General features: G+C 41.5%; 1 protein-coding gene across 3 annotated transcripts in view; it reads left to right on the forward strand.

The window, feature by feature from the left end:
* Positions 1 to 4,609: 4,609 nt before the first annotated feature.
* TMEM63A (transmembrane protein 63A) overlaps positions 4,610 to 26,614 on the forward strand; it is a 38,724-nt gene continuing 16,719 nt past the window's right edge. Inside the window, exons 1-13 of one of the 3 annotated variants that reach the window (XM_077813678.1) lie at positions 4,610 to 4,738; positions 8,653 to 8,931; positions 9,754 to 9,948; positions 15,371 to 15,450; positions 16,842 to 16,902; positions 18,444 to 18,481; positions 19,901 to 20,043; positions 21,719 to 21,770; positions 23,124 to 23,232; positions 23,665 to 23,735; positions 24,228 to 24,308; positions 25,452 to 25,575; positions 25,940 to 26,073. In XM_077813678.1, coding sequence (XP_077669804.1) covers positions 9,766 to 9,948; positions 15,371 to 15,450; positions 16,842 to 16,902; positions 18,444 to 18,481; positions 19,901 to 20,043; positions 21,719 to 21,770; positions 23,124 to 23,232; positions 23,665 to 23,735; positions 24,228 to 24,308; positions 25,452 to 25,575; positions 25,940 to 26,073 — 1,076 coding nt within the window. In that variant the 5' untranslated portion in view covers positions 4,610 to 4,738; positions 8,653 to 8,931; positions 9,754 to 9,765. Of the gene's footprint in view, positions 4,743 to 7,491; positions 8,932 to 9,753; positions 9,949 to 15,370; positions 15,451 to 16,841; positions 16,903 to 18,443; positions 18,482 to 19,900; positions 20,044 to 21,718; positions 21,771 to 23,123; positions 23,233 to 23,664; positions 23,736 to 24,227; positions 24,309 to 25,451; positions 25,576 to 25,939; positions 26,074 to 26,614 lie in introns of those variants that run through there. The other 2 variants (XM_077813680.1, XR_013345707.1) reach the window with 2 other exon arrangements.

The following is a 26,614-nucleotide window of genomic DNA, read 5'->3' on the forward strand; positions in this document are numbered from 1 at the left end:
GTAGAAAGCTCTTCTGGGTTTTTTTTTTTTATTATTATTATTTTTTGAGGGGTGGGAGGAGAAAGGTTGGCTTTTATTGTGAATTATGGAAGCACAAAACAGTGAAATAACTAGTAAATGTTGAGTTATACTGTTATCATGCTATAATTTATAAATGGCCAAGTGGTTAGAAAAACTTCCATTCCTTTTCATTCCTTATCTGAGATCTTGAAACCAAGATTCAGCACAGTGTAAAGTTTTTACAGCTAAGCTATAAATGGCTAAAATAAAGAGACCTAAGCTCTTATTGGTGTAATGCTATTGACTTCACTGATGCTATACAAGGGGTAAAATTGGTTCAAGGTGTTTTAAAGCAAATGCTGGTTGACTCCCAACTCCCACTCAAAGCATTTTGCTACCCAAGACAAATTGGAAAAATACAACTCCTCACCCAACCCATGGTTACTCAAAGAATAAAGCCACTTAGCATTCTGCTGCTATAAGATGACAGTCTCCTGGCGGACATGATAGCAGTGCTAATGTGCACCATTATGAAAAGGGAAGATGTAGTAAAGGATAAATAACAGCAACATGTCCCAAAGGTACTATTATATGGGACTTGCCTCTCAATTAATCATGATCACCCCAATGTTACTGATGGAAAAACAAGAACATATAAGTTGTGGGGAGTGATGTCCCATTAAAGAGATAATGGACAGTTTGGATCCACGCTGCCCCGAAATTAAGGGGTGTCTGGATCCAAGCTTTGGCTTGGGACCATCTCTAATTAAGGGATTTATGCAGATTACATATGCAGATTATGCAGTCAGTAAAGAATCAAGATAGAACCCAAGTCTCCTGACTCCATTTTCTGCTTTAATTGCTAGACCTCTTTCAACACACATTAAATGTAGTGCCTAAAATCCATGTGTGTGTCCCTTTAAATATATCTTAAATCTACAGATATCAGTGTACAGTGTAATGATTACATAACTGCACCTTTATTTACTTAACTTTATTTTAGCTCACGTACAGTGATTAAACTTATGTGGAAGGCATGTGGCAAACACATATGTGTATCCAGCAATTACCATAAGAGTTAGATGTGGGGGAACAGCCTTCCTTCCTCTGTTAAAAGTGGAGTGTAGCCCTCCCTCTTCTCCCTGACTTGAGAAGAGGTCCTCCACAGCTCCTCCTCCTTGGCTGGAGCAAAGAGAGCTCCCCATCTTGTTTCAATCTATTTTAACCACTAAGTAGCTGGGAGCAGAATTAATCCCTACGTACACTGCAGTGGTGGTTCAGGAGATCCAGCCTCTGTTTCACATTCACTCCCCTGTGCTTCCCAGTTTTGTCTCCATATCTCTCTTCCTTTCCATTTTGGTTTATCCTCCTCCTGGTTAGCCCTTAGTTTGTCTCCTCCCAAGCTAGACTGACAGTGTCCCATTGTGCTCTAACAACTGAGGGCTGCTCCTGCTGCACCTTTGATCAGCATTCTCTATTCTTGAAGTATGTGGGTAAAGTGGGGCCCAGAGCTCTGACCAGGAGAGCTATCCCCACTATCAGGCTCCTAACGACACCCATGTGCTCTAGTCTGGTCAGAGCCAGGGTGCTGGATTCAGAAAACAGTGCTTTCACACCATGGGACAACGTGTTTAATTGTGGACTGCCCCCAGACAATTAGGAACATGTTCCCCTTCCACACAAAAATACACAGAAAAGAATTAAATTCATCAATCCCCTCCCAATGTAGATTACTATGTCTGTACCATTCTGAGCTGTTATTTTAACTAGTATCGACATCTTCCAGATGATAAATCCATGTGGGAAAAGCTGCAACTGTGTTCACTAGGGAGCTTCAAAGCAGGAGCAGGACTTCAGAGAGGCCACTCATGCTTCATCAAACGACCCAGCAGCCACAGCAAAAGACTGAGGGGCATTTGTTAAAGTGCCCTTCTTCAATGAGAAGTACAGCTAAGCAGGGGCACAATGATAAACATCAGAGGCAAATCTTGAGCTGACACCCGTAAGCAAAATGTAACTTCCTGAATTAGAAAGTGGCCAGCCCATGTGTCATGGAATCCTAATAACAAGCACCATGCAGGGTCTGTAAGAACTGCCAGTTATCCGAACTTTGATTTTCTGCCTCAGTCTGGAAAACGCAGCCCTTCTAGCAGCACCGCATCCCTTGACACCAGCAGGACATTCACTGAACACAGCCTCAGAGGGAAGAGTGCCCCCTACTGACTTGCAAGCACTCCTGCTTCCAGCTTGGCTGGTTTTCTGTGGTCCCATGACTGTTTGGAGATGCCAAAATGGGGTAATTGGAGTAAGCCCCAGGTTGTGCTTTACCGTGAGAGCTGCAGCTCTCGGCCACAGCAGGTTTGCCTGTGGCATCCGAATCCTGAGCACTCTCAGTGACAGAGAGAGGTGGCTTTGAAGTAAGCTCTCAGGAAGCAAATGCCTTATGAATCTGGTTCCTAAGGGCTGTGTCTGCAGATGTGATAATCCTGGTGGGGAAATCTTAAGAAATTTGGAGGGAGACTGCAACTGTCTCATAGACTAATACATTCCAAGGCCAGAAAGGATCATTGTGATCATTTAGTCTGACCTCCTGTGTAACATAGGCCATAAAACTTCTCCAAAATAATTCCTGTTTGAACTTCACCATACCTTTTAGAAAAACATCCACTATTGATTTAAAAATTGCCAGTGATGGATGAACCACAACACTTGGTAAATTGTTCAAATGGTTAATTACTCTGTTAAAAATTTACACTTTATTTCCAGTGTGAATTTACCTTGCTTCAACTTCCGGATATTGGATTGTATTACTATATATATTTGTCTGTTAGATGGAAGAGCCCATTATCAAATGTTTGTTCCTCATGTAGGTACTTACAAAATATGATCAAGTCATCCCTTAACCTTCTGTTTGTTAAGCTAAATAGATTGTGCTCCTTGCGTCTTTCATCTAAGGCATGTTTTCTAATCCCATAATCATTTTTGTGGCTCTTCTCTGAACCTGCTCAATTGTATCAACATCCTTCTTGAACTGGGGACACCAGCACTGGACACAATATTCCAGTTGCAGTCGCACCAGTGCCAAATACAGAGGGAGAGTCCCCTGTTTATGTACCCAAGGATAGTATTAGTCCTTTTGGCCAGCGTGTGGCATTGGGAGCCCATGTTCAGCTGATTATCCACTATGACCCCCAAATCTTTTTCAGATTCACTGCTTCCAGCTTAGAATCCCTCATCTACTAAGTGAGGCCTACATTCTTTGTTCCTACGTCGTGTATGATTTCACATTTGGTGCTATTAAAATGCATGTTATTTGCTTGTGTCCATTTTACGAAGCAAACCAGATTATTCTTTATCACTGACCTTCCAGTTTACTTACACACAACCCCAATCTTTGTGTCATCTGCAAACTTTATCAGTGATGATTTTATATTTTTTTCAGCGTACAGCCAAGAACCAATCCCTGCTGGACCCTACTAGAAACAGACACCGTTGATGATGATTTCCCGTTTACAATTACATTTTGAGACCTGTCCCTTAGCCAGTTTTTAATGTTTGCCAATTATTCTGTATCATTCAAGTTTCTTCATCAAAACATCATACTGTACCAACCAAGTCAAATGCCTTACAGAGGTCTAAGAGTATTATATAAACATTATTACTTTTATGATTTTTATCAACCAAAATTCTAATCTTGTAAAAAAATGATACCTAGTTTGGGAAGATGTATTTTCTACAAACCCATGTTGACTGGCTTTAATTCTTTATTAATCTAGTCCCATATTAGCCACTCCATTATTTTGTCTAGGACTAATGTCAGGCTGACAGGCCTATAAATTACCCAGGTCATCCCATTTACCTTTTTAAAATACTGGCATAACATTAGTTTTCTTTTAGTGTTCTCAAACTTCCCCAGTGTTCCAAGAGTTATTGAAAATGAACAGTATTGGTCCAGCCAGCATTTCAGTCAGCTCTTCTAAAACTCATGGTGCAAGTTACCAGGATCTCTTGATTTAAGTATGTCCAACTTTAATAGCCGCTGCTGTCGAAAATCATCTTGAGTTACTGTTGGAGTGGAAAGTGCTTAATCACCATGGTAAAACTGGACATCCTGTTTTTCTCCCTAATATGAAACAGAAATATTTATTGAATACTTTTGCCTCTTCTGCAATATTCTCGGCAATGCTACCATTTCAGCTTTGTGAAAACCACAAGTAACAAGAAATGCATGAGGGGGAGACAGAGAGGGTCCCTCATCACAAGGGAAGACACAGAAGGAGTGGCGGGGGCCACAGGGGGACACAGACAGGGCAGTGAGCGGGCAGCACAGCAGCAAGGCAGGCGCCGGGGGGCCCAGGGCAGACTGTGGGGCACGGGGGGAGCGAGCACCAAGTGGCCCGTGGGGACGGGAAGGGCAGAGGGGCTCCGAGCGGACAGCGAGGTCTAGGGAGGGCACTAAGAAGCGGTCCGCGGGGAGCGCTCAGATGAGCACAGCGCGGAGAGGGGGGGCGGGGCAGGAGGGGCTCCAAGCGGGGCAGGCAGGCACCCGGCACGGCCACAGGGGCGGGCAATGGCCGGGCTCGGCGCCGCTGCTGTGGGCGGGGGCGCATGCGCGGCTCCCGGTACTTGTTGCTTTGACTTTGTTACTTTTGGGCCCCGGACGCCGCCCCTGCCCGGGGCAGGAGAACCTCGCCAGAGCGGCCGGAGACAGCGGGCGGGCAGCCAGGCAGGCGCCGCTGTAGGTAATGGGGAGGCGGCTGGGAAGCTCCCGGGGCTGCCACGTCCCGTGCTGGGAGCTGCCAGCAGGAGCCCAGCTCCAGTTGGGGACGGTCCAGTCCCGGGCGGGCCGGCCGGCCGGCTTCCCGCCTTACGAGGCGCCCCAGCTTACGGGCGGGAGACCCACTGAGCGCCTACCTACAACCACTTGCGGGCCTGGCTGCGGTGCGGTGCGGTGTCCTGCAGGCTGGCGCGTGGTGGCGGTGGCTGATCGAAGCCAGAAGAAGAGTTTTCCTGCAGGAAGTTCCTGCTTGAGACCCAGGGCCAGCCGCTCCCCAGGCCCCGTTCCTGGTTGTTACCAGCCACCCATTACGTGTGCTGAGAGCCCAGCCCACCTCCATGCCTTGCTTGGACCCTCTCTCCGGCCCACGGGGAGCTGGTGGAGGACGGTGGCCCTCTTTCCACTGTATTGTGCGGATCAGGAGCAAAGGGGCCTGTGGACAGAATATGGGGTTAGGGGCTAGGAATCCCTGAGCACTAATCTGGCTCTGCCATTGACCTGCTTTGTGATCTTGAGCAAGACCTTTCTCCTCTCTGCAGCCTCTGTTTTCCCATCTGTAAAATGGGGACAGTAATATGTCCCTACCTTCCAGGAGTGTTGTGTAGATTAACTGGTCAACATACAGCACTTTGGAGAAGCTCTTTAGTATTATCAGTGTATACTCTGTGTGTGTGTGTTCACACCATTTTAACAAGCTTTTTTTGTGAAATTCTGTGGATCTCAAGTAGTGTACGTACAATGAGCCATTTTTGTAGAAGTCAGTCTCTGGGTATAGTCCTATTCCCTATATAGGAAATAAAGCCCCTGGAAACTACAAATACTTCTAGCTGGGCAGATACCAGATTTGCTGTTCTTTCTCTGCTGCTTCTGGGCATGCATTGGGGAGTTTTGTGTTTTTCCATTGCTGCTGAACTCCACCAACAACCAGCTCCAGGTCATCTGGCAAGGCAGGTAAAGGTAGCTGTATTAGTCTCAGGATGTTAGAGACACCAGGTGAGTGAGGTAATATCTTTTATTGGGCCAACTTCTCTTGGTGAGAGAGACAAACTTTCAAACCACACAAAGCTCTTCTTCAGGTCAACTCTGTGTGGCTTGAAAGCTTATCTATCTCACCAACAGAAGTTGGTCCAATAAAAGATATTACCTCACCCACTTTGTCTCTCTAGGGCAGGTAAAAGCATAAGGAAATATTAGCAATGTGTTTGGTTTTTAGACACACAGAAAAACGTATGCAAATATACATACTTTTAGTTGCTTATGCAGCCACTCATCATGGCAGAAAACTTGGGCTCTCCTGGTAAAAACACTACATCATTGGACTTGACTGATTGGCTACAGATCTGGCTCCCTACTGCCCTCTGCAGGAGATAGTCTCAGTGGGCTTGTCTTGGTTACAAAATTGATAGGAGTTGCAGTGGCCCCAACTCGAGGCCCAGCCACACAAAAACCCTTACCTTGAATATAATGGTGCTTTTGACTAAAGTTGACTGGCCTAGCAGAGGGCATAGGCTAATGTTCAAGTTAGTGCAATTGGTCAGCTGCTAACATGACCACTCTGTAGTGTGGACCCAGGCTAGCTCCCCGCTAGTTCCCCAGTGCCCAGAAAGGACAGACAAGTTTACCACAATTCACTGGGGCTGAGGTGCTTAGGCCTACTTGCAGCTTGGGGCAGAGCCAGCCCTGTCAGTCACCAGCTGCAGGGGAATGCCCCGCCCCCTGTAGTTCCCTCCAGTTTTCTATCTCTACAGAGCTTGGCAGGAGGCCTCTCCAGCCTGCCCTGCCCCAGGTTTTCAGAGGAAGACTCCAGCCTTCTATTTCTAATTGCTGGCGAGCCATTCATATCCGGAACTGTCCATCAAATCCCCAGCCACAACCGGGGCTGTGTTTGCCTTTTGGGGAGATTGTCCCCTCGACTTTGCTTTCCCTGCTGAGGCATTGGAGTGGCTGGTGCCCCGACAGGCTCCAGGCAGAGAGCTAGGCCGAGAAAGCCAGAGGTAAAAGGAGAGGTCTGTGTCTCCTGCTCTCCACCCCTTTGGAGCTCGCCCAGCTCCATGGGCAGAGAGCAGTTTTCCCCTCACAGTGCAGGTTGTGGGGGTTGTCTCAGCCCCCACTTCATGGGGTAGGAAAGGAGAGACTGATTTTGCTGGGCAAGGTGCAGGCACCATCTCAGTAGCCCATTCCCGATGGGATTGCCTTGCCCGGGTAGCAAAGGAGGCAGGCAAGACTAGAGAAGCTAGCAAAAGGTGCAGAAACTGCAGCTCTCCAGAGAAGTACTTCAGAGCTGCTGCCAGCCCCCTCTCTCTAGAACCCAGTGGACTCAGGGTCTGACAGATCAGCAGACCCAGCAGAGATTCCCAGTGAAAATAAAAGAGATGGTGCCTAAACCTCCACCAGCAATCACATTCCCCATACAAGGTCACAAACCTCATTCTGATCTTTGCAGCAGTACCCCCAGTGGAATCCCTGTGGGAGGTGCCATTATATTTGTCATCTCCATTGGTCTTCCTTCTAGCTACTGTTTCCAAACAGGCAAGTTTTCCAGTGTGGTTGCGATCTGTGATGAGACCTACTATCTTATTTTAATTTAGACAGGTACTCTTCACAGTTGCCGTAGCACTCATTCCCAAAATAAATTTAAAAAATGCTCTAACTTCCTTCTGTCAAGCATCAAATCTCAATTTCATAGATTCATAGATTCATAGATATTTAGGTCAGAAGGGACCATTATGATCAATTTGTAGGAGCATGGACAATCTCATGGCAGAAAACTCATGTTTCCTGTGATGAGAGCAGCTAGATGGCTACCTTACAATTTTTTAATGTAACTTAAAATGTAAAATAATGTAAAAAGTAAAAATCTGAATAAATGCGTTAAGCTATAAGCTTAAAGAAATGTATATAGATATAGTGTATCTTCCTGGTTAGTAAAAAAAAAAAATGGTATGTAATGTGGTGTAAAGGCTATATTTAGTTGCAAATCAACTAGATTTAATGGTTGCCAACCAATTAAAATCAGCCTTACTTTAGAAAAATAACTAAAAAGTACAAATGCAAAACAGTGTTAAAACTGATTATTTAAATCAAGGTTTCTGGCTTGCTGATTTATTTTATGATTAAAATTAGTGATGTAAATCACTTTGATCTCTTAAATCAATCCAGCCCGTCTCCTGTGCCATGACAGTGTTACACTGTGACTTGAATTCTTAAAGCTACTCAAGACTACATTTATGTATTTGACGATCCGGAACAGAGGTAATCTCGTCTCTCCCTGTTGAAGACACCACTGCACTGTGATGGACTGAGGGCCTACAAACTCCAATAGAGAATTACTAGAACTAGAGCCTAAAAGTCACTTGTTCTGAAATGCTGTACATTTTACTGTCTGCATGACAGTATCTTGCAGACCATCTGTCGCTCATGGGTCAGGCGATAGTACTAATGTTTAAAGTTATAATAAGGTGGTACTGGGAGGCTCTGAGTATTGATATTGTGCTATAGAGACTTTAACCTTTTGGCCACCAGTATAAATTCATACCAGTTTGTAATGACCTAAAAATCATTACAAGATGAATGTTGTTAAAGGGACTGTATGCAATGAATTTGGAGGTCCCCATCAAGGACCTAGTGGACACAGATGCACATTTAAAAAGAAAAATCAGAATAACGGGTAACATCCCAAAGAATGTTCCCTTCAGGCCAGGGTGGAGTATATAGCTAAGAGAGAAGAGGAAGCTTGCATTGCCTCTGCTCATGCTGTATTTGCTCTATAGAGAAGACTGAAGTCTTCTCCAGGGTTGTTAAGGACCTTTCACCAGCACTAAACAAAGAAAAGGAAGTAGGGAGGGAAAGGAATAATTTCTGTTTGTTTCTTTCAGCATCCAGAGCAGTGTTTTCTTTGTCAAATCTGGGAAATACTTTTGTGAGAAGTATATGCTTGCAATTGGATGTACTGGATGTTACCGTCCTCAGCACGGGTTCAGAGACTTGCAATCTTTGCTCCCAAGAAATTGAGCTCTCTAGGGTGTATTCTCCCTATGAATTTGTCAATTACAGACGCCTTCCATATGATGATCTTTTATTCCAAGTAATTGAGAGCTACTGGGAATCAGGTTTAGAAGATTTGAAAATAAACTTTAAAAACAGCAAACCCAGAAGTAAGTGAGCAATTTCTTCCGCTTGTAAAGACACCTTTGTATGACTGAAATAATTTTGCCATTTTCCATATGTTGCTAAGTTAACTGAGCAGTTTAATTCATAATTGAACGAAAGTAGAGAACTAGGAAACATGCACAGTTCTTTCTTATTAGATATTGAATATCTAATACTTTTATCCTGTCAGCCAGCAATCTCTAACTTCTTTAAAAAGATTGATGCCTGTTGTAGGTTTGTTTTGTATATTGTTGTGGAATTTATAGTCAGTTTTATTAAGTTCCAAGGCATTTACATTTGATAAGTCTAAAATTCACAATCTCATATGTCCATGAGTCCTCAATAGAAGACAAAGTCCTTCAAACCATCACTGATCATTGGAATAGCTAACTTCCTATGTCATTCCAGGAATCAGAGCTCAAATACTTAGTAGTTTTAATATTCTAGATGGGAGAATAGCAAAATTTACACATTGGACTCATGCAACCTTCCTTAGATTGCACTTGTATTTTAAGCATTTGAGCTTTGATGCCTGGTCTCTAAGAGGCCTATGTTTTGTTAGATGTTTAGAGTACATGGATAGAAATCCTGCACCAAAGAATATTTTGGTAACAGATGCTGCTCAGTGGAGTTATTGCGAAATCTTTTCTCAGTGGTGTTGGGGATGATGGTAAAATATTCATTCTGTATGAGGACACTTCCTTTTGAATCTTTCTGCACTGGGATGTTCCTGATTTGGATGCTTGTTCTGTTTATACATTTCACTAATATGGGTCTCCTGACCCATTAGGCAGGCTGTTAATGTGACTGCTAACTTCTTTTTTCAGGGGAGACACGAGATGTTTCCTTTCCTGTTTCTGGATGTTGGACATTCCCATCTAGTCTACTTCCGGAGTAGAAATAGATCTGTCTCGCCGGATAAAACTTACTGCTACAGCACTGCACAGGGCAGTACTGTGCTCCAAGGAATAACTTTTGGTGGAATCCCTACTGTCCTGCTGCTTGATGTTACTTGCTTTTTGGTAAGCTTTCTTTTTAACTCCTGCAGCTGTAATACTTCTGGCCTGTCCAGAAGCTCAGTGTTGTCTAGAATACTAAATTCCCATCAGATAGCGAGAGTAAAGAGGAATTTGTTTCCCAGAATCTTTAGAACAGAAATATTTTATGAGGCCAGCTTGCAGTCCTGTCTCTCTAGCAACCTCCTAAGTTTCATTTGTCCTGCTTTTTGCTCTTCTGAACCACCTTTCATCAGGGAACTCCAAAGCACTTCACAAATATTAATGAATTAAGCTTCACAATAGTCATGTGATGGGATTCTGATCAGTAGGCACAAAGGGGCTAAGGGACTTGCCACGGTTATGCACTGAGTCAATGGTAGTACCAGGAATAACACTGTAGGCTACTGGTTCTGTGCCTTAGCCACAAGAGCATCCTTCCTCCCTATTGGTCATTCTTATGTTATATGAGGGTCAGCTGGCGTTTGAAGATTTCTCAAGAAAAAAAAGCTAATGCTGAATACGGTTACTGAATTAAGGAAAAACTTCCTATTAGATGATGAAATAATCTCCTAAAGGAACCAGAAGGTGGAAATTCTATCACTTTAGACACTTCAAATTAGAGTGTACAAAGCAGCGGAGAAAATAAAGTACAGAACAATCTGGACTAGAAGAAGGAGGAACAAGATGACAAGGCGTGGGGCTAGAATTTCAAAGAGAGGCCTAAAATACAATTGGGAAGAAATTTCCTTGAACATCTACATATGATTTACTGCACAGAACTATTCCGTTTGCACTCAAGTGTAGGTGTGCAGATGTTCACAGCTTTGTACATGCAAATAGACCTCTACCTACTAAAAAGTTGGCCCAATAGCTCCTTTAATCTCATATGACTATGACATTAGACTGACTGAATGGCCTCTGCCATAGCCAGAACTCAGGAAGCACCTCTTCCTATTTTACAGGACTAAGTTGTTAATTTGTTTTCTGTACATGTCTTTAGTTTTGTTCAATGATCTTGAGCCTGAACAACTCAGATTCATTCAGAGGAATTAATAATAACTATATTCTGTGCATTATGGATTAGGAATTTAGAAAAAAATTAATGGGTGTTCTCGTTGTGAGGTTTGTCACTGCTGTGCCCCTGATGAATGAAGGCCACTGTCTCCAATGCTGGGACCAGAGATGATGTAAAAATCATGTCTGGGGTTTTTCTTTTAAAAAAAAAAAAATCAAAAAAAAAAATCAGTTTTTTTTAATTTAAATCATAATTTATTTATTGATAGCTAGTTTTTTACTTTCTTCCTATTTTATAGCTTTTAAATTCATAGATTCATAGATATTTAGGTCAGAAGGGACCATTATGATCATCTAGTCTGACCTCCTGCACAACGCAGGCCACAGAATTTCACCCACCACTCCTGCAAAAAACTTCTCACCTATGTTTGAGCTATTGAAGTCCTCAAATCGTGGTTTAAAGACTTCAAGGAGCAGAGAATCATCCAGCAAGTGATCCGTGCCCCATGCTACAGAGGAAGGTGAAAAACCTCCAGGGCCTCTTCCAATCTGCCCTGGAGGAAAATTCATTCCCGACCCCAAATATGGCGATCAGCTAAACCCTGAGCATATGGGCAAGATTCACTAGCCAGATTGCTAAAGTGGATATTTTGTCCCTGTTTAACTAGTTTCCTAATTGTTAGTAGAATTTCAGATTTTACCTAATTTTCTTTTTCTGTTAAGAAATATACTTAAAATGCTCATCTATGCTGAAAAAGTGACACCCAGGGCTCATTGGCATCCTTTCAATGAGAACAGCACATAATTGAAACACAGTTGATTGCAAGACCTTGTAGGCCAGTGGTCATCAACTGGTTGATCACAATTGACTGGTCGATCCTAGAGGATCTCCCAGCTGATCATGATCTCTGGGGGTGTAGCATGGCTGCTGCAAAGGCAGGCTTCCTGCCTGCCCTGGCCCCAAGCCACTCCCAGAAGCGGCCAGTGCGGCCCTGGGGCCGGGGGGGGGGAGGGGCAGGGGTCTCCCTCTGCGTGCTGCTCCTGCCTGCAAGCACTGCCCCCGCAGCTCCCATTGGCTGGAAATGGGGAGCTGTGGCTGTGTGAAGCCACGTCCATCTGTCCCCCTTCCCCCCCCGGGCTGCAGGGCCATGTTGCTCCCTTCTGGGAGCGGCGTGGGGCTGGGGCAGGCAGGGAGCCTGCTTTAGCCTTGCTGCATTGCCGACCGGGAACCACCCAAGGTAAGTGCTGCCCGGCGGGAGGCCGTACCCCAGGCCCCTCCCAGAGCCAGCACCCCAACCCCTTGCCCCAGCCCTGAGCCCCCTCTTTGAGCAGCACCCCACAAACCCTCCTGCACCCACATTCTGCCCCAGCTCTGACCCCCCTCTGAGCCAGCACCATGTACCCCCTTCTATACCCCAACACTCTGCCGCAGCCAGGTACCCTCTCCTGCACCCAAACTCCCTTCTAGAGCTTGCCCTCCAACCCCCTGCCTGAGCCCGCACCCCCTCCCCAACCCCCTACCCCAGCCTGGTGAAAGTGAGTGAGGGTGGGGGAGAGCGAGCAACAGGGGGCGGGATGATGGAGTGAGTGGGGTGGGGCCTCAGGGAAGGGGTGGTGTAGATCCTGGGTTACCCTTAAATTAAAATAGTGATCTTGGGCATAAAAAGGTTGGAGACCACTGCTGTAGGCTATTTGCTAACCAGCACCATCTTCCAATCTACTGAGCTTCCTCTAATCAAGAAAGCTTAAATGCTTTGACCAGGCTGCACTTCTCCATTAGGGTTTGCAGTGTGAAGTCGTTGGGACTTGTGCTCCTAAGTCACTTGGTTGCTTTTGAAAATGCCACCCATAGGTGCCAAAATATTTTTGAAAATTTTGATGTATTTTTCACAATAACATTTTGAATGGATTAGAAGTCTAAATAACTTTTTAGTGTTAACGCTGAAGGAATTTTGAAGTGCTTGATGTTATGCCACAAAAAGTTTTTAATAAAAATAAAATGTTAGCTCCTTATGCCACAAACACTTATGTACATGCTTAACCTTAAGCACACGAATAATTCCACTGGAAATCAGTGAGACTAATTCGTATGAGTAAAATTATGTTCCCGCTTAAATATTTGCAGAGTCTGGGCCTTAACTTTCAATATTTTTTTTGTTTATAGAAGTTTGGTAGAACTCAAATATGATACCCTACCAGCAGTAGCAGTTTTAAAACAAACCAACCAGTGTTACAATTCAGTTTATTCTGTATTTTAATCTAAAATTGCAATGGCAAAAATTTCCAAATTTAGTCTTAAAAAACCTCACCCTGATTTAAATAAGTGGATTAAAAATAATAAAGTGATTTATATCACTCCACACCGGCTGTAACTCCTTTCATTTGTCACATGTAATGGCATGTCTAATATTTATAAATGTTTCCCAGATGATGACTATTGGAAGTAGAGGAGGATGGGCTGAGGTAGAAACTTGTGGGTGCAAGTTCCACACTCTAGCATCCCTGTCCACTGACCAAAAGCTGCTACCTTCTTTATCCTCACCATGTTCCTGTTGGGATAATCTGGTCAAGGATAATGAGGGGCAGTGGCTACAGTTCTTAATGCTTGACTTGCATACTCCAACCCCCCCACCCCCAAGCTAAGATCATTGCTGCTTGAAAAGACACAACACTGGCCTGTCCCCAACCAAGAAGGAGAGCTCCAGATCTGCTTTGGAAAGTGGCAAAGTAGATTAGAACATCAATGAAGAGCTCCCTAGGATTGACCTAAAACACTGTTGTCCTTTCATCTCCTCCAAAGTAGGAGCATAACTTTTGTTGACTGCATGCTGAGTTTCATTTAAGAGCCTCTGATAAGAAATAAGCAGAATTATAAGGGATTTTAACTCTATTATTTCTGGAGGTTTGTTTGGGAACAAGTTTTCCAGTGAAAGTTAACAGCCAGTGTGTTGAACACAGAGGATCAAATGCATCTCTGATGAATCTCCAGCGAAGGCTAAGGATGTACACCAGGGATGAATTTGGCTAAAATATCTTAAATAAATAGTTTTAAGCCACTAAGAAAAGAAATTTAAAACCGGCAAACAGACTTGGTTATTGAGGTTCCTAGTGGTAAAGTGAGAGTCAAGGAATCATCCAATTACTGAGTTTAGGAAACTGTACTGAAGAGTAGTCCAAAATTTGCTCATCTGAAGGCCATGCTGGCAATTGTTTAGGAACCCAGAGGACACCCCTAACTTGTTTAAAATAAAATAAAACACAATGGAACAACTAGTGGCCATCTTCATTTTCAATATGGAGACAGTCCAATGTGCAATGCTGTGCCTGGGTGCCAGTTTGAATGTGAAGTACTTAATCCTGGACTTGTCCTTATTAAAAGGGAAGGTGACTGAGCCACACTGTAGAATTCTGTGCTGGCCATTTTTTGGGTACAGTTGTACTTCATACTGACACTTGACTTTTAAAATGTTGAGTGTTTGCTTTTGGGCTGCTTTCCATAGAGGACAGGGAGGTATCTTCTCCCTCCATGAACAGCATTGCACTGTGAGCCAGGCACATTATGGAGCATTTTTGCTTTTATCCAGCTATCACTTATTTGCCTCTGGATGCCAGACTTGAAGGTCCAATGGCCTGAATTCATCTGACAACTCCTGTGTTCCTCTGTTTGTGACAAAGAGATGTTTGCAGACTTCTTTTAATAAGGACTCCATCTCCTATCTGATTGCCTCTCAATTTTTCGTTCAAAAGTTCTCTGTAAATCTATGAAATATGGCTTGTTTTCTAACTTGCATGGTCCTAATTGTTTGTCTTGCTACAAAGGAGTTAATTTAAGGGCAGGATTTAAAAAGGGCCTTGGTGATGGCTTTTATGAGCCATAATAATGATTGTAATTATCTACACTGAGGGGGATGTAAGCAGATTTCAGGCTTTACCTGCAGATGGACTTCCTCCCACCACAACTATCTGCATCACTATAAAACTTGCCAGTATGAAGTGTTCATCATACATTTGGGCACTGTTAAATAATAGTAGTGGTCCATTATGAAAGTTTTAGCTTCTTCTGAAACATTTAGTTGTAACATACTGATTAATGTGCATGTATGATACTGCCTGCCGCTGGATTGTATCAGAACTGTTCCTAGTCTGACATAAACATTAATACAAGTCTAGTTAAGAGATTTTTCTTTAGCTAAAACTTCAGGCCTGTGTTAAGAGAGCAAGAGGACTGGAGTTCTAGGCCTGCTGACTCTGTAGTCCCAAACAAATTGGTTTGTGGCACTGTGGCCACTGGATCTCTTACCCAGTATGTCGCAGACATGGGATACCAGCTTTGATGGACCACTGGCTTAATCTGATACAGTAAAGTCTGTTTCTAAGAAAGGTATTTTCAGTTTCGAAATTGAAATCAAGGATTTTTATTTCTATTTTCTAGATTTTAATATTAGCGTTTTCCATTATAAGGAAGAGATTCTGGGACTATGGTCGCCTTGCCTTGATATCGGAAACTGAAAGGTAAAATGATGCACAGCCAAGTCCTCTTTGTTGAAACCTGTTGGATAGAGAATTAAGTAAGATAAATGGGATTTTAGGTAACTGAACTTTGCGTAAATAAGGTGTTACTGTAATCATGTATTTTTCTTTACTTACTTTCCTGTTTAAAATTCTCTCCTTACTTCACTGTGTGAAACACACCTCTCCTTCCAACAGTCTCTCACTGTAGGACACTGTCAGTAAATAAAGCTGTGTGTTTACAGTTGTCATTAAGAATCTTTCTCACTTCTCATGGGTGAAGGAAGTGGCAGGAAGAAGAAAAAGCAATAGGCTGCTCAAGTCTGTTAACATGTCATCTGCACACTTACACTGTATTTCTGTAGCAGAAGCACTAATAAGAATGTGAGCTATTACTTTTAGCTGGGTTCAAACCCAAGATCTTCCCATGCTGACATAAAGGATGCAGCTCTTGTCAGAACTTGTCCTGGCTCAAAGGACCTGATTCTGCATTCTTTGAAGTCAGTGAGAGCTTTGGCATTGATTTTAATGGAAGCTGGATTGATCTTATGATTTTAAATTTCTTGATGTCATTTTAGGACACTTAGAAACTAGTGATCTAACTATTCTTGGAAAGTGGGGTTAAACTTGAGCACTGTTGCGTTTGTCCTTGAAAGCAGTGGTAGCATAATATAACATACCCCCAAATGAATCTGTATCAAGGGCATGTGCATTTTGTGTGTTTTAGTTATGAAATAATTTTGTTTTTCAAGAACAAACTGAAAACAGTAGCTTCCTATTTTATTGAAGACACCAGACTCTCTAATGGCTCTTTGCAATGCTACAGGACAGAAGTGAGCTGGGTGGTAGAGCCCTGGGAGAGAGGTGAACCAGAGGAATTATTGTAATGCTATAGGGGGAATCTGAGCTAAGAGGCTGAAACTGTTGTGGGGTAAAGGAGAGGAAATGGGGAGAGAAGATCAGCTTTTGTAATGTTGCAGTACAGGTCTGAGCTGAGGAGAAGAATGCAGGAGGAACTCCGGTAAAGCTGAAGCCTGAGTTTGTGCAGGGATGAAGCCTGCAGAATTGGTCCTACCAGGTTCCAGATTACCTGTTTTTTTAAATTGTATTAACGTTAGTGTCCCATGAAGTATTCCATCCTTTTTTTTTTTTTTTTTTTGTTCAGTTACATGCTCTTTTATTTACAAAGCTCATGCTTCCTCCTTTTTGAACACTGAATAAAAGGACAAGCTTTTGTAATTAAGTATAATTCTATATACTACAATATTGGAAAAAAGATAACTTTCTGTTCAAGTTGCCTCACATAATGACTTGAGAATTGTAAAAGCTGGTTTAAGAGCTAGTGAGTAACTGCAGCATTTCCATAGTCACTTAAATGTTTCTTTGTGTTTTAGTGAATCAAGATACCGCCCATTGTCTCTTTCCTCGTCGGTACATGATCCTGAATATGACAGTGTCAGTATTTGAATTAGACACATGAAGCATTTTGGTGTATGTATGTATGTATGTAAAAATGTGCAGGTACAATGGAATCTGCCATAATTCAGTCTTGCACCTAGCATAGATAACTAGACTCTGCTAAGGGGCAATCTCTACAACTCCAATTTAGGACGCAGTAACACATTATGAAAGGTGTGCTTATACTGGAACCTTTATGCTTTATGGCATCTTGTTTCCAGCCCTCTATAAACACTGTTATAAACCAACATCCTGTTGTCACTTAAAAATACTTTTTTTATTTTTGAGAGAGGAATAATAGTCTTAATATTTTGAAGAAATAAAATACTAATTTACACTTACACCGTATTTTTTATGTTCAAAGCACTTGGCAAATGTTGCCTACTAATCCTCTCAACGTACCTGGTGGTGTTATCCACGTTTTACAGAATGGGAAATTGGGGCACATATGGGAAAATCATGTAATAAGGCCATATGTAGTTGGTGGCCAAGCTGGACAGAGAAAGAAAACAAATCTTAGGCCAAATTTTAGTTTGGCCTCATTTATGGCCGTTGATTTTGAGGGACTCTTTAAACAGCTATGATTCAAAGTGCCTCAGTCCTCCTATGTTTGGGTGCTGTCCAAGCAATGTTACTGTTTTAATGTTGTTTTAAAGATGCATCTGCTTAATTAAAAAAAAAAAATCCCTGAAACTAAATCACTGTCTGAGCATCTTGCTATTAACTGAAGATTGCTCTTTAATATGTTTTATTTTAAATCTTTCTTCCGCTCTGGAGGAACTTTCTTTTAAATTGTTAAATAAAGACATATTTCTCTAGCTTGGGAGTATTCTATTATGGAAAAGGCCTAGGGAACTTATTAGAAAAGAAGTTCTTTTCTGTAGCTTTTTGAACCCTAATATGAAATTTAATAGAGAATTCTATCTCTTCTATAAAATTCTAAAGGATGGTTCAAAATCTTATATGAATAAGATGTAATTTTCTTTTACCTTCTTCATAGATGGTTAAGATTGAGGTCTTCAAAAGACTGGCTTCATCCCTATTAAATTATATAGGACTCTTCCATGTGGATTTTATTTAAAATTGTAAGGGACCTTTGAAAGGTCTTTACATTTTTTGTTGTTGTTGTTCTGAAACTACTAGTTAAATCCAGTTCTACTTATGGGACTTGATCCTGAATTGAATTTAATGGGAACAGGATTGGGACTAACACCTATATATTTGTCTTAAAATCATATCTAAGATTTTGCACTTGTTTACTTATTTGAATATTCATCCCTTGGACTTTCTAATGTTTTGCTAATTGTAAACTGATTTTTGGGATGAGTTTACAGCATATGTTCTCTGTGTTTATAGACTATAAATGGCATATGATGCCCTGAAATTTTATCAAGACCAATTTAGCAGCTTTTTTTTTTTAATCTAGTAAGAGATTAGTTTATATTAAACACTCCTATTAATTGTAAAGATTACAGACACTATTGTTTCTTGGAAGCAATCAACGTTTAGAAGCTAACATACTTTCTCTTTTTTTCTAGGGGTTTTGTTCCTGGATGACATCTGCCTTTCGAATGCAGTAAGTACATGAAGAAGAAACAGTAAGCCATGGTTTACTTTTTCTGATGTGTACATAATTTTAAAATAGGGAGACAGTTTCAAAGATGGAAAGTGATAGACTGTATCAAGGCATAATGTGTAGGGATAGAACTGACAGTATATGAGCCCAAACTGGCTCCCATTGAAGTCTGGGAGCATGAGGTAGGTCTAGGATTGTAAGCTCCCATTCTTCAAAGAGAACCATGTAAGCAGACCCCCAGTAAAGCCAGTGGGGCTCTAAGCAGGCACAGAGGTCTGCCCACAAGGTTCTCCTTACCGAATTGGTGCTTCAGTAAAGAGGGAATGGGTCTATCCCCGGAACAGTTTCTCAGTACTTGAATATTAAAGATTTGATATTGGTTCTTCATACCTATCTGCCTAGGAAATCATAATTTTTTTGGGGGGGGGTCCTATTTGAGTAAACAGATCTTCTTAAGGAAATTGTTGAGGGTGGGTAATAGGGAATTCTCTGGGGCTCCTTTTCCATGTTGTCCTCCATTTTTCTCATTTATTCTCCCCCTCCCAAGAACCCATGTTGGACTGATTTTTGTCCTCCTGACAGTAAATGTGGTTCCTTGCAAAGCTCTTCCGTGCCTTTCCTTAATTGGTTGGGAGTGGGTCTAAGACTAACCTGTAGTCACCTTCCTCCTCAGTCTTCCCTGGGGCAGAGTATACTTCTGCTGTAGGAGCCCCGTCCCAGATATTAAGGTCTAAGTTGAATTCAGTCTTGCTAAACTGGCATGGAAAAGCAACGTAGGTGCAAAATATGTTTATCCATCTTTTTCCAGGCTGATAATGAGAATTTTACTTGCAAAAATATTGCCAGCCCAAAGGAACAGAATTTTGCTGACCTAGTTTCATTCTTTGTGTATTCCATACCCCAGATGGGTCAGTAGAAGGCAATCAAAATAAAATCCCTTCTTCCCCTTTGGTGGCACAAAGCATTTTTCTAGTTCTCTGTGTCTTTTGCTGTGTATTCAGTTGAAGATATACATGTGAATGTTGCTGTAAATGCCTATTTGGATTTCAGAATAACCTGTCATTAGTGATTATTAATATCAGCATAAAGATCCTTTTAATACTAAAATGTTACATTTCTTTTATTTCTTTGCAGTATTGTTGTAGCTGTGTTGGTCCCATGATATGAGACAGACAAGATAGGTGAGGTAATATCTTGTATTGGACCAACTTTTATTGGTGGAAGGTATGTGCTATAAGATATTACCTCACCTACCTTGTTTCTCACATTTACAATAAACCACCCCATATTGGTCTTTCGGTTCTCAGAGTTTAGTAGAAGGTAGAGGTTATAGGGCATATTTAGAAGTCAGTATTTATAAGCACAATCCAACTGGTAAAGCATCCGGACTGACCTGCTGCCTTTTTGTCCATGGTGTAGCGACGAAGAGATTCGTGAGAAGTGTGGTGATGATGCCATGCACTACCTCGCCTTTCAGCGCCACATCATTTGCCTGCTGGTTGCTGTCAGCATTTTGTCTGTTTGTATCATATTGCCTGTCAATCTTTCAGGTGACTTACTTGGTAAGAAAATCTTTTTATCTCCTGAAGACGGGTGTATTCTGTGTTACTGTCAGAGCTTTCAGGATACCTCCTATTGTGATAAACTGGATAAACGTAGTCCCCCAGTCTGCAGTGTAATACTATGCAGCTAGATGCATCTGGCAAAGGCCACTGTCAGAAATAGGATGACAGACGACATGGTTTAGTTCCCTGTTCTTGTGTAGCAATTCTATGTTTGTATGCCTCAACAAACATATTGTGATATGGGTGTGTTTGTGTGTGCATGCACACTACTGCCCTCCATTGGGTGGAGTTGGAACTGCTCAGCTGTGTCAGGCCCTCTACTGCTGACAGAGATTCTCTTTTAGCTCAAGTGGCAGGGGGGCCTGTCCTTTTTGGAATAGGAGGATCAAGTTCTGGTCATGCTGCTGCATTAAGTTCTGAGTAGCCACAATGTGTAGCATACTAGGTGGACAAAAATTTGTCACTTTTGTATGTTCATGGTGCCTTTTGCTCTGGTGGTTTAGAGAGTAGCTAACCTTGTGATGTGATTAAGTATTTTATCCAACCTGTGGTGGAAGGTCATGGGTAAGGCTACGTTTTAGTCACAGGTATTTTTAGTAAAAGTCATGGACAGGTCACAGGCAGTGAACAAAAATTCACGGGCTGTGAATTTTTGTCTATGACTTTTACTATATACCCCTGACTAAAACTTGGAGGGGGGGAAACCTGGGGGCGCCGTGGGTGCTTGGGGGGGTGGGTACGAAGTTACGGCCTGGGTGGGCGACACCGTGGGTGCAGGTTGATGGGGCTGAGGCAGGCTCCATACCCAGCTCCTACCTCCACATGTCTCCACTCCGCCCCAAATCCCGGTTCTTCAGCTCCCATTGATTGGGAACCGCGGCCAATGGGAGCTGCGGGGGTGGTGCCTGTGGGTGGAGGCAGCACATGGAGCTAGGGGAAGGGGAGTTCCTGTTTGTCCTTCCAGGGAGCTCTCCCCTGCCCTGTACCCCAGTCCCCAGCCCTGAGCCTTCCCCCACACCCAAACTCCTGCTGCTGGAGGGTTGAGGGGCCCGAGCTGCTCAGGCATCTCCTGGGCCAGCCACACCAGGCTGCTGCAGAAGTCCATGGAGGTCACGGAATGTCACAGAATCCATGATTTCTGTGACATGGGGTTGTATTTTTTGTATTCCAGAAATGCTATTACTCTTTTTTTCTTTCTTTTCCCTGACAAACCAGAGTTTCTTTGGATTGTCTACTTCCTTGTTATCACGATTAGCGATGCTGTCAGTACAGCTGTAGAAATAATAAGTTTCTGTAATTTGAACAAATATTTGAGGTAAAACATCAGTAAAGGTGGGAAATTGGACTAGTCCCCAACAGATTTTTTTTTTTTTTTTGCAAACCTGTAGATATCCAACGTCCAAATGTTAAAAAATTAGCTGCTGTTTCCCTTTGCGGCTGAATGCAATATCTCTTCTTCTTCTTTTACTCCATTTTAAAATAAAACCATGGTTAGGCCAGCATTAAGTATCTGTCTTTTTATTTATTTATGTCTATTTATTAACATTAAATGTGATGAACATTAACAATAAACATAAATACATTTCTTTTTGAAGTTTTATATTTTATTTCCTTACACTTTTCATATGAATGCTGCACCAGATAAATATACCATGTGTTGTCCTTTTTTTAGATAAAGATCCTTATAGTTTTGGGAGAACAACTATAGCAAATTTACAAACTGGGTAAGTAAACGTTGGAAAGTATTAGATTATATTTGCTAGAAATATTATGCCTTTCTGAGGCTTTCCTTGGTCCTAAAAATATTAATTACGTACACCATGCATGGTGATATTATTTTTATTGCTATTTTATGGGTGTGTAAACTGAAACAGAAGTTATGCGACTCACTTGAGGCTACATAGCAAGACAGTTAAGGTGCGGGAAAGAGAAACCTGGAGTCCTGGTTTCTAAAATCTGCTTCTACTAGACCATATACTTCCCTTGAATAATAGATGTTGATGTAGCAGTGTTGCTGGCAGAAATTTCCATGCTAGAAGAGACTATACTTGTCAGTATTGTTTTGATCTCACAGTTTTAATAGAATGTATGGTTTAATTAATTAAAATTCTTTCTTACCCCAAACTTATGTGCCTGTCTCTCTTGAGAAGACTATTAAAATCAGTCATGCATTTGCAGAAATGCCATAAAAATAGTTGGATGACTAAACACATACATAATTCTATTATGTATTGATCTCATCTTAAAAAAAAATCCCATTCCTAAAATGTCCAGCTAGGGTAATTGACAACTTGTTATATTTTTTAAGCAACATAATACTTATAAATGGGTATTTAAAAAAGTTTATAGAAATCTGTCTTATCTGTCTTCAAATAGAGGCTTTGAAACCATATTTTAATTACTGATCCTATTACAGATAAGCAGATTGTTGACAATACACATTTTGTTATGTAAGTTTTGAAAGAGAGGCTGACGAACACAGACGGTAAGGGAGTTCAGCAGAGTAAAGGTTGCATTTGCTGTTACGTTAGATATGTATATTATTATGTGTATTATTTTTTTAGTTCATTCCATTTCACTCATCTTTCCTCAAATGGTCAGTTATTAACCTAATACAGACCATAAGTCATTCTGTTTCTCTCAATTCTTCTGGTCAACCAAAATCATGTTTTAGATTTGGGTAAGAATTGGGGTCATGGAGAATTCAGCTAGTTACTTAATGCAGTGAATTGTAATATCTACAGAAAAGTTGTCTATAAATCAGATGTATGTTAAAGTGTACCTATACACAGCTGGACAAGAAGGCATATGCTCAAAGGCTACCCAAAAAATGTGGAGCTCCTAGAATAGTTGCATTCTTTGGAGAGCTGCTATTTCTAAATAATGGGCTGGTAAGTCACATGGTTAGATCAGATACCTGCATAGGCAAAACCAGCTATCAGCCAATCAGAGACCAGTTTTCGTACCCTAATGCCTGATGAACTGTTGTATTCTTAATAGCATTTTAATAGTTACCCATGCAAATGTGGCTCTAAATTCCATTCACTTCTAATATTCTTAAATGTTATGTTCCACAGCAACAATCTTCTTTGGTTACACACTGTTTTTGCTGTTGTTTACCTGATTTTGACTCTTGTCTTCATGAGACATCACACCATGTACATCAAGTATAAAGAGGAAAACACAGTAAGTTCATTTACTCAGAGAAATATGCAGCACGTTTGAAGGGGAAAATGCTGAAAAATCAAATACAAAAATACTTTCCCACTCTGCCAAAATGTCAATAGATGTGAATGAATCCATAAAAGGTAAACGCTCTAATATAATAGGTTCTAATCACAGCCAGAAAGACCAGGTAGAGTAAATCACAAGAGGAATAAAAACACACCTGAGATTTTGTTTTGGCCTGTTGCCAGTATAGGGCCAAGTTCAGTGCTGTTGTAAGTGGATGCAGCACCCACTGAAGTCAGAAGTTGGTCTTCTATTTTCCATTCTGTTTGTTTATTTAGTAAAGATATTTTGATGTGCTGTGTCATAGTTTCCGCCCCCAGCCCATGTTCCTTTGGGCTCTCTTCCTTCTGGTTGTTGTGAGAAACTGAGATTTTTTTTCTTCTACAGGTCAGGCGCACACTGTTTATAACTGGCCTTCCCAAAAATGCAGAGAAGGAGGCTATAGAAAACCACTTCATGTAAGGCAAGAACTAGTGTGTGTAGGGAAAGGGATTTGAAGCAATGTCATGGCAGTTTTAACTATCCAAACTAGACCTCTCCTTGTTTTTAAGCTATTTAAAACCTGAATTTCCATCTCTGGAAAATTTTTATTAATCTGTTTTTTTCAGATTCAGAGGATAGAACGCAAATTATCAGCTTTTCAAACGGAAAAGAAAAGTTAGTTGTTTTTAATTTTAATGCCAAGGAAGTGGCTGCATATTCACACTAATTTTTTTCATGCTCTCACCTGGCCTTTGCTTGAAAGCAGAGCAGTTTGTGTCCTGTTAATCATAATCACTGTAAATTAAATTACAGCAACTGTTTTCAGTTCTCCCATATCATGTTTGTGTCAGGAGTTTGTGTTGGGAGCTAAATGATTGATTCTGACGTTAATTAGAAATCAGTGATAACCTTATGAGACATTCTCCATAGAGTCCACTCTCTTCTAACATGTCTCTCTTCCTTTTCAGTGCTGCATATCCGACCTGTAAAGTGCTAGAGGTCCAGCTGTGTTATGATGTAGCTAGGCTTACCAGTTTGCACAATGAAAGGTTACCTGTGTTTATATTTTAGCTATGTTTATTATAGTTCTATAGAAACAATGCTAAGCTTTATTGAAAATATAGCAGAAAGCTTGTAGATGCCAGAGATGAACCTGACAAGGTGAATTCAGACCTAAATTTAAAGACTGCTCAGGGGCATTTAGAACTGGGGGTTTTGCTTCTGGTTTTGCATCTCCAGTAGGTGCTTGCTACACGCCTCACATGAATGAGTTGCGCTGACTTGGTGATTTGACACGGCAGTATAGTGATTGTCAAGATACAAAACCTTAGTTTTGAATTATTAACTTTGGGATTCTGGTTCCCAGCACAGTGAGGCTAGGCACCTGCAGAAGGAGTTACACTCAGTAACAAAAGCCAGATTGTCCTCCAGACACCTTGGTTTTGTGGAAAGGTTCGCTGAGGTAGCCCTGATCTGGAAGGGTGTAACTTTCTTTAAACTTGTGTATACTGAAAACTCAATGGATCCAGCACTTTCAATGGATAAGCAGTGCTGAATCCATTGAAACTTGTAGCTGGGTGAGAAAACTAGAACAGAAGTCATACTGTTTTGTTTTGTTTTTTAAATAAAGCAAAAGGGGGAAAAACAAAAAAAACAACATCCTTGAAGTATCTTTCCAAAATCTGGCACATAGTTCAAGGCGAGACTTTGACTCTTGCCCTGCACCACAAAATTCTATTCCTTGGTACTTAGTATTTTAAGAAGGAATTTGTTAAATACAGTGAACCCAGGGTAATCTATAGTGAATGCAGTGCAGGCAGTTCTAGGTTAGATCTGGTCTGGCATTCTAAATTAACTGTAATTCTGAAATAATTCTGGAAATAAGCACTAGTATTACTGAAGACGCTCTTATTTTAGTGAAAATAAAGAACTGAAGAGAACCCTGTTATTTGTACAAACGACTTAAAAGCAGCAGCCAGAATGTTTTATGTGGAGATTTTATTTATTTTTGGGGGGTGGGAGAAGGAAGAAGGGAGTGTAGGTTTATTCCTTGTCTCGTCTATTCATACGACGTTTCTTTATCAATCCTTGGGCTAACTTTGTTTCTCCCAGGATTATACTCTCCTTAGGTTTGTTATTGTGAATCTACTGTTCCATTGCAAAATCTTATATATGTATTTTTTTTAATCCAGAAAAAAGGCAGAAAAAAGTCTGATGTATTTTACGCACCTGCATGAGAAGAATGGCAAGCAGGTCCGAATCAACCCAAAGCCATTTGGTCAGTTCTGCTGTTGTGAAATCAGAGGATGTGAAAGGGTAAGGGATAGTTTCTATCACTGAGTTATTAGCCAGAACAATGTAAAACTGCAACAAAAACATGGCAAAGCTTACAGGAAACTTCCTGATTTGTGCAAAGAATTTATCATCCTCTTTGTTGCAAGTTTCAATTTCTGCAACATCCGTCCTGGCAAGTGGCAACTAGAATTGCCAAGAACATTTGAAGTGTGGTCTTGCTGGTACCTCACTATAGTGCAAGAAAAACTTCCTGTTTTTATTCCACACCACAATGTGATTTGTAATCCATGGAATGGGAGGAGGGACTGCAGTTTGTGGAGCTTGTGTTTGATGAATGTATGAGCCATTTGGTATAGATATGCAACAGGAATCAATTTTCCAACAGGTAGATGCTATAGATTACTATACCCAAGTGACAAATAAGCTGCTGGAGGAGTACTTGAAAGAGGAACAAACTGTTCATGATAGCCCACTGGGAATGGCTTTCGTAACATTCCAGGAGAAATCCATGGCAACATAGTAAGTTTTGTGTAGTATATCTTTTTGTTTTGTGAACACCATAGTTATGATTGAGCAAGCCCTTACTTGTGTAACTTGTACACCTAAGTCAGTTTCTCTTTCTTCATCCACTTTCTCAATTTGGTTTATTTTGCTAACTTGTATGCTTTCCCAGAGATGCACATAGTCCCCAGACTTTGAATTAGAAATCAGCCTAGCAAGGAACTGGATGGGTCTGGGACTTCATGGGATAAAGAGCCTTTCATCTAGTCTGAATTCCAATCTAAGTGAATCTTGGACCCAAATAGGTGGTTTATGAGAAATAAGTTACTGATCTCCGTTCATTTTCTAGTAAGCAGATGACCCAATCACCAAACCACCATCACAGTAGTGCAAACTAGCACCCTTGTTAGTAGCTTCAACAAAGGAGAAGTCAGCAATTGAATTGGCCATAGACACCAAACTATCCTGTCTTTTCTAGGTACACCCTGCACACTAGGGGTGTGGAACATTGACAGGGTAGCATGGAGATTTTTGTGCTGGCTGTCTTACATCTGTTCTG

This window comes from Eretmochelys imbricata, chromosome 3 (assembly GCF_965152235.1).
Source record: "Eretmochelys imbricata isolate rEreImb1 chromosome 3, rEreImb1.hap1, whole genome shotgun sequence".
Classification (NCBI taxonomy): domain Eukaryota; kingdom Metazoa; phylum Chordata; order Testudines; family Cheloniidae; genus Eretmochelys; species Eretmochelys imbricata.